General features: G+C 36.5%; 1 protein-coding gene across 5 annotated transcripts in view; it reads left to right on the forward strand.

Annotated features, from left to right (window-relative positions):
* The window catches only part of qkia (QKI, KH domain containing, RNA binding a), a 93,919-nt gene extending 82,082 nt beyond the window's left edge, over nt 1-11,837 (forward strand). For all 5 annotated transcript variants that reach the window (XR_008909108.1, XM_056767714.1, XM_056767715.1 and 2 more), the window contains one exon: nt 1,595-11,837. Coding sequence is in view for 4 of the 5 variants with exons in the window: in XM_056767714.1 (XP_056623692.1) it covers nt 1,595-1,638 (44 nt within the window). In the remaining variant the exon portion in view is untranslated. The remainder of the gene's footprint in view (nt 1-1,594) is intronic.
* Nucleotides 11,838-12,150: the final 313 nt, after the last annotated feature.

Here is a 12,150-nt window from a genome sequence, read left to right on the forward strand (position 1 = left end):
CCCACTTTCCGTATTAGACACTTGGCCGTGCCTTTCAGGGAGAATTGTCCAATAAGGGACTAAGGAAAGTTGTTATGAAACAAATTTTCATGTTAAAAAAAAACTTTCCGAAACCTATACGAACGATGGGGGAGTGTATCAAGCACAGAAATACCATATCCTACGTAAAGAATCAATAGTTTTCATTCAATTTATTACAATTAATATACAACAAAATATTGATATATTCAAATTTGAAATGAATTGATATAAACCGTCTCGATTGTGAAGAAAAAGCAAATTGATTTGTTTTGTCTACGCTTTGATTTAGTTTGTATTGTGTTTGCCATGTGACGTGAAAAGTTGTTATCTGTATTTTTTGGGAGAATTCTCAATTCAGATTATCTCTCTCTTTACCAACTGTTCTGTAAAGATTTGTGACATTTTCATTTTTGTTCAAAAACAGAATTTTTACATTTTACATACCAAAAAAATATTTTACTTTTTACTGGAACCCCGGTAGGCAGAATTTTTACATAATTGTTTTATAATGTAAACCTCACTATCTGCTATAAAGAAGTGTTTTTTCAGCAATGTTAATATTTGTCTTTTACAACACAAACACAAGTTGTTTTCAAACATTAACAAACTGTTCCCTTTTCTGCATCTGTGACAGTTTTGAGTTCTATGTCACAAACATCAGCCACAGGATCAAGAGGCCACAGGCTCTTGTGTGTTTTGTAACCTCATTGATTTGTCCAAATGAACCACTGCCAAACAAGATGCCACCCATATGACCTCTGTCCTCTTTACAACTGCCAGTGGATTGGTTGTTGCCAAGCAACCAACAATAAAGTGATTCCGAGGCTGTTCCTCTGAAATAAGCAAAACAAAATGTAGTCAATTTTTGTCTTGGCAGAAAACAAGGAAGAACCCTGACTGTATGATCAAACCCTGACCTTAAGCAGAGGGTTTTACTACGTGCCACATACGTGGACAAACAAATATGATTCGAAATATTCTAGAAACTCATTTGTAACACAGTCAAACTTGGCATGAGAAAAGAAACAACAGAGTGATAAACACATCAGTAGTGGTTAAGATGAATTGCAGTACCTGGATGAGTGGTGTGGTATCAGTATAGTGGTTATTTATGAGGAATAACAGACTGAATATCTCGTCTTACTTATCAGAGTCAAGTCAACTTGATGTCCATGGAAAATCTGGGCCCTGAAGCAAAGCCATCAAGAACCATGCTATATAAACATTCTTTATCTGATTTATTTATAATAATTCATTTTTAATCATTAAAATGCTACAATGATTTCCATATGACCAACAGCAGCATTCATTGATATCAAATTCGGTAGGAGGAGAGTGATTCTGCAGAACATATCACATGACTCTTATCAAAGCTAAATTGTTGTTTTTGCAATAGTCAAAAGACAATAGTCACAATCATGTGTCGAACATGTGGTCTGTGTGAACTTCAGATCTAACAAACAGATGACTATGTGTGCGTGTGTTTGGTTGGGTTTTGTGCTGAATATTTCACAAAAATGCCAAAAAAAAGCTGTTACTGTACGGTTTCTTAATGTTTTTTTCTTGATGATAGATGTTGAAATGAGCCAGTTGCCTGACTCAGCGTGGACTGCTTAAGCTTCAACCGTCAAGAACAAATATGATCGGCTGCACCTGTGGAACTAAACATGCAGTGAGAAGATTAATCACCTTGCCGTTGTCAACATCTGCATGGAGCTCTTTCCTCATCAAACATATATGGGGTACAGCCAGGCTTGAAGGAAATGTGTCTTTTTTTGGTCTCAAAGCATAGGATTGACAAAACCATTATTGAATTGTTTGTGAAGAGAAATTCTTGAAGTTTTTTATTTTAATAAAAAAATGTTATCCTTTACTTTAAATTTGGAATAAGATGTCCATAGATCTATAATCAGATAACATTTTGACATTACTAGTGTCCTTCTGAAACCTTGTATCTCCATATTTGGTGATTTAAATTTTTAGTCAAAAATCATTATTATGAGTCACTCTTGTTTGTCATTGGGTTTTGGAAATATCTAACCAATAAAAAGTATTTTAAAGTGTTTGTTTACTTCGACAACACAGTATTAAATCGATTAAAAAGTACAATGTTTGTTTCCATTTCATAAATAACAGTGAATTTTGGCACAAGGTTTCAGAAGGAAGGCTATATAAAGGAAATAAAATCATGACAAAATCACCATTGGTAAATACTTTTTATATATTTATTTCTTACTAATTTATTAAGTTTCAATATTGAGCCATTCTTCTGATTTAACTTTTATGTTCCATTTCGTAGCTTCCAGTATTTATACGATTGTCTTTATTACCTTGCTGTTTTTTATTTAATGGTGTTTCTCTTTTTAGTACAGGCATATTTTAAGTGCATGTGTGTGGGATCACGTTGCACATATTTCAAAACAAATCTATTTCCTAATAATTATGTACAACAGTTTGTTTATAATACAGGTCATATGCCAAGTGAACAGTGTTTAAGTGTCGTTATCTGACTTTGTGTTTTGCATTTTCATGGGGGGACTTTTGCTACACGAACAAGGTGTTTTTATCCAAAATTCTGTAGTTTGCAGTTTACCATCAATTATATATATATCAGGATATTTTTTGTCAAAGATTTTGTCTTTTTAAATCTAAATATTTTATTTTTGTGTGTAATGACCAAATAGATCATGTTATTTTCGCAATATGGCAGACATTTTACTATTAAGACTATAATTTACAACATGTCAGTTGCGCAAACCACACATGGAAAGCCGAAGCATATATTTTACTCGTCCCATTCTAACCTTCGGTACATAAACACAGACACTTCGCTTCAGACCTTCTTTATCTCCAGCCCTGATGAAATGCGATGGGAGAGACGGGGGTCAGAGACAGATTTTATTTTATTAATCTATACTTCCTCTGTCAGAGCTGTAAATGCGGGTCTGTTGTCAGAGCAGAGAGTAGTTGACACTTCTGGTATTGTGTTTCTCTCAACGGGACAAAATCAGTCAATACCACTCGCCGAATATTACACAGTAAAACCCCCGTAGACAACCATTTATTATGGATTCTTTCTCTCTCATTTTGCCTCCAACCATCTCTATTGTCTCTATTGGATGTAGGTCTCTGTGATATTGATTGTGATGTCAGGAGTAGGACTCACTTAACGCCATTATTACCCACAATAATTGCACAGAGAGGCCATGGATCCTCCTAACTGAGTCGACTGAAGTTCTGCGATGAGTTGGGTTAAATGCGGCCAGTAACTTGATTGACATTTAGATCTGAACTTGAGATCTGAGAATCAACTTAAATTTGTGAGATTTGAACTTTACATTCTTGGAATGCATCTTTTTTGGCGCCCCTTTGTCTTAAGGGTGCTGCTGAGATGAACCTGATCTCAATTTCTCAAAACTGGCGAAAAAATGCTCTTCTACAACAAAATAATACCTTCAGTCTTGAATCTTTTCAATTTGAGGAAGGTGTTTTTGGTGCACATCTGGATATTAATGTTTTTTGAGAACAGCAGCAAGTTGTCTTCTAAACTGAGCCTTTTAAATGCTGCAGATTTTCCTAAAGTCTCCAGAGACAAAACGATACAGTGTTGATCACACTCTACCCAAACGAAATGCGCAAACACTAGAGCATACAGCTTATGATGTGTGAAGTATGGAATGTAGGCGGTTGCCATAGCAATGCAGACTCCTCCTGATGATTATTTACAAGTAATTGTTTTTGTTTTAGTTCATTTTTCAAAAAAAAAAACCCTGTTCATGCAACAGTGTTGTTGTAATTACATGCTTTAAAAAAAGCTTTTAGTTCTTGAAGAAAATAAGAAATGTGGATGTTTTGGAGTTCTGGAGGATGGTTCTGTGACTCACACTCTCAAGAGTATTGTATACTTTAAACTCTGTCTGGACTTAAATGAAAACAAGATGTCTGGAATGAAAATAGTGTTTTTACATTCAGAACTACCCTCAATTCTCCTAATTTTACCACCCAGCTAAAACAAGACGTCCGAAAGCATTTCATTCATGTGGCTTGTTGTGAGGTCATCATGGTAAATCTGGCTTGGACAGAAGAGTCACACCCACTGTATGGCATGATTTGAACGGTCAGACTTCAAAGCACACACAATGGAAATTAAAAACTAGAAATGAATTTTAACAGAGACACAACAGATGTCAGTTGAAACCAAAATTGCTTTATGTTGGTGTCAAAAAGCATTTAGGGTTATGGGTCATATTTGTTCTTTTTGTGTTTGTTGTATTGATTTTTTGTATCACACTCCATCCAAATACTAGCACTAAAGCGAGTTCACACAAAAAGAAAAATTCTGTCATCATTCATCGACCCTTATGTCGTTCAAACCCTGTATAACTAAAGAAGACATTTTCAGAAACGTCTCAGTGGTTTTGTGTCTCTACAGTGGAAGTCAATGGAGAGCTTTTTTCCAAATTTCTTCCTTTGTATTCTGCAGAAGTCCAACTATTTATGTTGTAAACTTAACCTTTTCAAAGTACTTTTGTCATTTCTGTCATAGTGTGAATACATCATTTGCAGGCACTTTGTTTCACTATTTGTTTAGTTTGATTATTGGTGTACTGTAAATGAGCCTTTTTGTGGTGTATGTGCCACTTCTGATGGAGCTTCTGTGTTTGTTTAAGCATGCGAGAGAGAGAAGTAAAAAAGTAATTTAAACCACTAAATGATTAACTTTTACTTAAGTTGTTTTAGGAGAAGCTCATTACATCTAAAACAGTAAACACATACAGCATTAGTTTATGACTTAAATCCTATTTACACACCATACCAGAAGCGTGCTGGTCATGAGCAGATGAACCTGTTGGAGATCTCTGTGTGCTTCTGAACAGAACAGAACACAAACTATTCACCATGTGTCTCTCTCCACACGCTGCTTCTCATCTCCTCTCTCTTTTCCACGCTCCCTTCTGCCCATTCCCACACTCCTTTCATCTGCCCCTCACACCTCTACTTCAACTCTCCCCATTCCTCCACTCTGCTCTCGAAGATTACACTCATCTCACATATGCAAACACTGGGAGGGGTTCTGGCCTGCTTCAACCTTCTTGTCCTACAATATCCTTTGGCCCCCTTACCTTTATTTTTCTGTATAAATTGTAAATTTTAAGTAATTTATTGACATGATTGTTCTACTACAACATTGCCAAAGCATTACACACAGGAAATAAATCAGTTTTTCTCAATTGCTAAAACACTAAACCCTATTGTCTGAACCAAATGCTTAGTTGCCTGAACCCACTGATTAAATCAATCCCTCTTTTGGCAAAAACATAAGCACTTTTCACCTGCTGAGACACAACTTGCCAACACATTTTCATTGTGATGCACCCGTGCTGCATAATGGTAAGCACAGGTGACAAAAGTCAAACACAATTGAAGCACAGGTGTCACCATTTGAACACAACAACTCAAAATAGATCACACTTGTGGCTAATGATGTGAGGGAACATATACAGTAAGCCAGTTCAGAGAGCACTGTTTTGTGAGGCCCTACAGTGGATAGAAATCTAAAAGGAAGAGTGTGTGTGAGAGGAGGTCGAGGAAGTCGAGGAAGTCGAGGAGGTCGAGGAGGTCGAGGTGGTCAAGGTGGTCAGCGAAGACAAAGAACAGTAATATCTGATGAAATCAGAGCTACTGTGATTGACCATGTTCTTGTCTATGGTATGAGCATGAGGGAGGCTGGAAAAATGGTACAACCAAACATCAGTAGATTCACTGTGTCCACCACAATCCGAAGATTTAGAGAAGAGAACAGGTAATAACCTTTTTTTTACATTATAGTACAGTATGTAAATGTTGACAGCAATTACTGCATGGCATACTATATACTGTGCCACAGTATACTGTAAGTAAATATATGTTTCAGTACATCACTGTATCAATGTACTGTAGTATTGTAATGAAGGGTTGGTCTAACTGATAGGCCTTGTATTCCATGTATATTGGCCCAGTACGGAGACATGATGCTGTGGCTGAGTAATGCACTTATTTGTATATTTTTGTACTTTATTTTTACATGGGCTTACTGTACACAAGGTTCAAAGGCATAAGATTTCTGTTTTGTTTTTTGTACGAGTGCTAAATGGACTGGTTTTTTTGTTTTGCAACATGCATTTAGCCTACAGTGAACAATAAACATTTATTTCTCCAGCCTCGTGTCCTGAGCATTATGTTTTCTATTTTTCTATGTAGTGTTTAGTGACTGTTCCGTAGTGTTTTTAATTTTGATTGACTCGGGGCACGATTTGACAACATAGTTCAGTTTTGAGCACAGATTGAACTGTTTTGAGGTGAAAGTATGGTTTTGCTAAAAGAGTCTGAGGTTTTGTGAATGTAGCTTGAAAATTGGGTTTTGTGTTCACAGTTTAGACAAAAGGAGAGCAGCTTTCAAGAAATGTGTCTTAGCAATCGAGAAAAACTGTAATAGTAAAAAAATAAACTATGGCGCCAGTAGGCTTATTGTGATAAAAGTAATGACATTCACAACTAAATAAAACCACGTACATATAAATTAAATGCAAAAAAGCAAATCTTGTTTAGTAACTTTTGCTTATATATTTACATATTTGAACTATACAATTTGGGGTTGTTTTACTAATAAAAAAGGGTTGTTAACTACCTTTTTGAGTCGCTTCAACCCAAAATGATGAGTTGTTTTAACCTGTTGTTGGGTCAAATATATTTATGCAAGCATTTTATATTATTTATATATATTATACAAATATATTTCCTTGGTTAATTTTACCCACCAGCTTTTTGACCCACTGGGTTGGGTGAATGTATCCTTATGTAGGCTGATGTAAAAGGTCCAATGTGTAATTTTGAGAGAATTGCAAAATAATATACAAAACTATGTCTTTAAGGCTGTTATGCAGCATTATGTGTTTATTACGTTTTTAAAATGAGCTATTTCTATCTTCATTCACCATGGGTCCTCTTACATGGAATTCTCCATGTTGTTTCTACAGTAGCACTCTACAGAGCATGTTTCGTCAATACGTTATTTGCTTCAGCAAAGAAGTGAAAACGTGAAAACGTCACAGTGCTGTGTCAGCCACCGTAGTGCTTCTGTGGGAGGAAGAGGGGTCTGACTGGGCCGTTGGTTGCAATTTGCAACCTCACCATTAGATGCCGCGAACCTTAGTACATTGGACATTTAAGTGACTTCAAATCAGGGTGAGGTAAGGAGATGGTTATGAACACGTTTTTTATGTATTTGCTCAAATGTCAACTTTGGTTAATTTTATTCAAAAACGTACAGATTGCAGCTTTTATAAATAAATCACAGTCCTCCTGAGTTTTCCCTCCCCCTGTTGTGATAGAACTGTGATGTGTCAGTGGTACCCAGCATGTCTTTGGCAGTACTTACAGTACTGACGATCTCTTTGGCCAGCAAACAGGAACAGGAAGGAATCCTGAGATGCTTCCAGACTATCCACTCAGAAGGAGCTTATCAGCACATCCTGTTTTCTTTCCATACCATTTTTCCTTATTACTGGCCTTTCTTTTTCGTTAATGTACTTTCACATTAAAGACCCTTGCTCCGTTTTTACTGTTATCGGATCACAGTTGGATGTTCTATCAAAACGAATGAAAATAGCATCTTATCTCGTGATTGGTTGTGTGTCTGTCCCTGAAGGTGTGAGAGTGAGGAAAAATTGAAAATCTATGTCTGAGAAAACAATAACTTTATCAAGAGCTTACATGCTGTCTGTACATGTCTGACAAGCTTTCTCACACACACACACGCACAAAGCTGTTTGGTAAGAGCCAATATCACAGCCCCTGAGATTAGCAGCCTCAACCGCAGGGAAAATTTGTGTTGCAATCGATAGGAATGTCATCTTCTACAATCCTTTATTTCTTTCTTCAGAGTGATTCAATTGGTCTCTGCACCTCTTCACCTTTTACTTCATGTATTCACAGTTAGAAATATTATTTGTTGTTTTTTGTTGGTTCTATTTAAAATGGTTGCTAGTTGAATGAATTTCAATGAATTTCTAGGTGAGTTGACAAAACTTTTAAGTTAAACTTGAATCAACTAAAATTTTTTAGTTGAATTAACTCCAAATTTTAAGAGAACCAGGTAAAACATTTTTTTTACATGCTTGTGAAGCTTTGGTTACGTAGTTTATGAGAGATTCTGCTCTAATAAATAAATAATAATGTGTTGTATTATGAATTTTTTATTATTATTTGTAATGATAATAATCCATCCATCCATTTTCTACCGCTTATCCGAACTACCTCGGGTCACGGGGAGCCTGCGCCTATCTCAGGAGTCATCGGGCATCAAGGCAGGATACACCCTGGATGGAGTGATGATAATAATAGTTTATGTAAATATAATATAGTGTACGATAATATATTGTTGTTGTTCCAAACCATACAAGCAGGAGGACAATTTATCTCTACATAGGAGCTTATGTTGTTGTAAATATTTGTTTTACCTTTTGTTTTTTAAGATTTAAACTAATTAAAAATGAATTACTATTAAATTATAGAAAATATTGTGGTTGCTGCTGCTGTAGCTGCTGATTTTGTGGAATGATCTAGCTGCTACAAGGGCAGCAGATTCTGTCGCAATCTTTAAGGACCGGCTGAAAACACATCTCTTCCGTCTGCATCTGACTGATCATTTCTGATTTCTAGATCTTTTCTTCAATATCTATTAAAAAAAAAACTAAATGTAAATGTAATGTTGTTGTTGACACTTTGTGTTATTCTGTACTTCTCACTAACTCAAACTGAAAGCAAATATTAGCCTGCTGCTGACTGCTACTTTGCAGTATAGAGTTTTTACTAAAATTGGAAACTTGTGAAATGAGTGTATAAACATTTGCCAGTCTGTACTGTATCCACTATATACATAAAGACATCGCTATCATGACTTTAAACTCACACATGCATTAAGCTTTCCTGTAGCTCAGTGGTAAGAGCATTGCATTAACAATGCAAGATTGTGGGTTCAATCCCAGGGGATTGCATATACTTAAGTATAAATGTATAGGATAATGCAATGTAAGTCGCTTTGGATAAAAGCGTCTGCCTAATGCATAAATGTAAATGTAGGTGTCAGTTTCACCGGCAAAAGATTTTCGCTAGCAAAATTTACAACTGAGTAGCATATTTCCGATCAACAATTATTCCTGATACAGTGCGTACTTTACCATAGCTTCAGTTAACTAAACTCAAATTGCAGTAATAAATTGCCTCACAAGTCCCATAGAATCGTCAGTTTTTATCAGTTGAAGGCGGAACTTTCTTCACAAGAACTGAGCGTTGCATTCTTCTGCATTCATTGTAATGCCAGTGGCACATCTTGTTAATACTAGATAATGGTTAAGGGGCAAGATAATATGGTATTTCCGAATTCAACCAGCATCTCTCTGTTTAACTACCTCCTGCCCACTTTTGCCCTTTCTCTCTCAGGCGACCGGTATCTGCCTGACTGCTTCTTTGTTGACTGCGTAATATGGCTCTCGGGTCTAAAATCCGGTTTTGGCACAGTGGTCGTGGTGCCATTTGTCTGGAGAGGTAAAGAACAGTCTGTACTTGTTACCTATAACTCTTGCCATTTGTCTCTATTTCACACTCTTTCCATCATACATTCAATAAAAGTCTGTCTCAGCTCTGTAGTGTTATAAAGCACTTCTCTGCTCTCAAAGACTAAAGTTCTCAAGATGTGTTGACTAAAATATTCTTGAATAATTGGTGTGCGACTCGGAGTGACTGAGCATCCTCAAAAGTCTGATTAAAAGTCATTTTAATTTTAAGAAAAAAAATTAAAGACTTCCATAAGATATGCAATTAAAGATCAAATGAAATTGCAACCTTTTTCTGGTTTGATCAATATTAAATGCTGTTTCAAGTTCATCCAGATTCTTACACAGACATCCACCGAATACTTCTCCCAGAAAAATTACGCTTTAAATAAGATAGATTTGGTTTCGCCCTGTCTGACCTGAGATGTATTTATTTAGAACACGATGAATAGAGTGTTCAGGTTGACTTGAAGTAATCAAGCAAGCATGGCAGTAGACGTGTAGGCAATCATGCCACCCGCTGTCTGTCCAATCTGGCCTCTCTTCTGCTGCAAGAAAGCATGAAATATTGATAAAGAGACTTAATGATACAGGGGAAGATAATCACAGAATCACTAAAGAACTAAAGCAGACAGCAGCATCACATCAAAGTCAGCACGGTGAAAAAAAAAAATTCAATGCTAATGTGAACTTTGTGTTTCTATGAAAAAGAAAAAATACGAGTATTTAATCCCATTCATTTTACAGGCAAATCTCTTCTTTTGAGAGTGGCTTTTTCATGCAGCAAGCTGTTTTTAAGCTCCCAGTTCACCAAAATAAATGCCGGTTGAGGTTAAATCATTGGGAAAATTGCTCTCGTGGCGGGAAGCGCTTTGCAAAATGTCATTTCCAGTCTATTTCAGAAGCGTATGCGTCACCTCTTTCCCCCTCTCTCTCTCACATTCAATCTCTCTTTCACTCTCTCACTTGCTTTTTCATTGGCATGTAAGTGTGTTTTCTAAACGTGTTTTAATTTGTGGTTGATTAGCATACATGCACTTGCATCATGGCCTCTGACCTCAGGTTAGTCGTGCATTGGGTAATGTGATTCTGCCTCCTGTTGGCACTCAACTGCTGCTGGGTTGCCAACACACACGCACACAGGGAGGATGTGCATGCACATTAAGCCACTTGTTTCTCTTCCTCTGTAGAATTGCTAACGGAGAACCATGGCACTGATTGGCTCATTTTTTCTCTTTTTGGCCCTTCGCCCTACAGAGCAGTAGTTCCGCCCATGGTCCGAAAACACTTCCATAGAAACCAAGCCTACATGGTTCTGTCTATGTGTATTTGAGAAAGAAAGTGCATGTTAAGTTTCTTATATAAAGCTCAAAGGCTGGAAAAAAGATTCAGAATCACGCTGGTGTCCCTGCTGATATGTCTAGCATTGACCTGGATGGATTTCCATTTTTCTTGTTAGGGAAGTTTTCCAGCATATAACGTGCGTGTCTTAGTTAATGTGATCAACAGACTTGCCTTTCTGTCTGTAATGAAGAAACTTTGCTGTGATGTGTGGCCTTGATCCAAAAATGTGTAAAAGCATATACAAATACATACTTCACAGAGCATATTTATGCCGCATTCACAAGCAATTAAATTAAAAACATCTGCTGTTTTAATGAACGTGAATGTGTAATTTTAGATCATGTGAATCATGCAGAGAAGTCAATTATGTTTTACATTCATAACATGTTCAGTAAAGGAAAGCTACAATATATATGTGTGCAAACTGAGTTTTGTTCTGTTTTAGAAACCTGACATAATAAATGATTTATGGGTACGTGAAGTCATGGTAAGCAGTCTTAGAAGAAGCATGTACAGTCATGTTAATGTCAGATGTCAGACTTATATTCCATGTCTTCTGAAACAATTCTTAATTTCCTCTGCACACTGTAAATAAAATTTTATGCTCATGAACAACACATGGTGTCTCATTCCCTTACGAATCTTCCGCAAAGTGACTTTCCAAAGAGAGTTTCTTTAAATTTCAGAGGCAAACAAACTCTCCTGAGGAGAAAACTAAATGTTGAATTTATTTCCTTGAGACAAACTGCTAATAAAACCCACTTATTCATTTCAAAAAGTGTGTAAACCAACATAAAACCACTCATGTGTTTACTTGAGTTTCTGGAGTCATTGGGCCTCGCCAGGCTTCATATTTTAAACTGGTTTCACTTGTCACGACTCCGAGAAGCCTCCTGGAATGCATCAGCCTCCATTATAAATGATAAAGTCAAATGTGAATAATGTATCGCTGTTTCTTTGCCATCTGTAAGAAGTGAAAAAGCGAGAGGCAAAAGAAAACCTGTGAGTGGTAAAGTTGATGGAAAAACTTGGTTTGAAATGCACAAAAGGCCTCAGTTTGAAGAGCAGATGGGGACGTGTTTTCTTCCTTGCACTGTTTCTCGGAAACACAATGGAAAACAAATAATATAAATGAGAATCAGAAGAAATGAAGTGAAACTGAAGTGTAGAAAGTGAGACACCTGCACACCTC

This window comes from Triplophysa dalaica, chromosome 15 (assembly GCF_015846415.1).
Source record: "Triplophysa dalaica isolate WHDGS20190420 chromosome 15, ASM1584641v1, whole genome shotgun sequence".
In the NCBI taxonomy this organism is placed as follows: domain Eukaryota; kingdom Metazoa; phylum Chordata; class Actinopteri; order Cypriniformes; family Nemacheilidae; genus Triplophysa; species Triplophysa dalaica.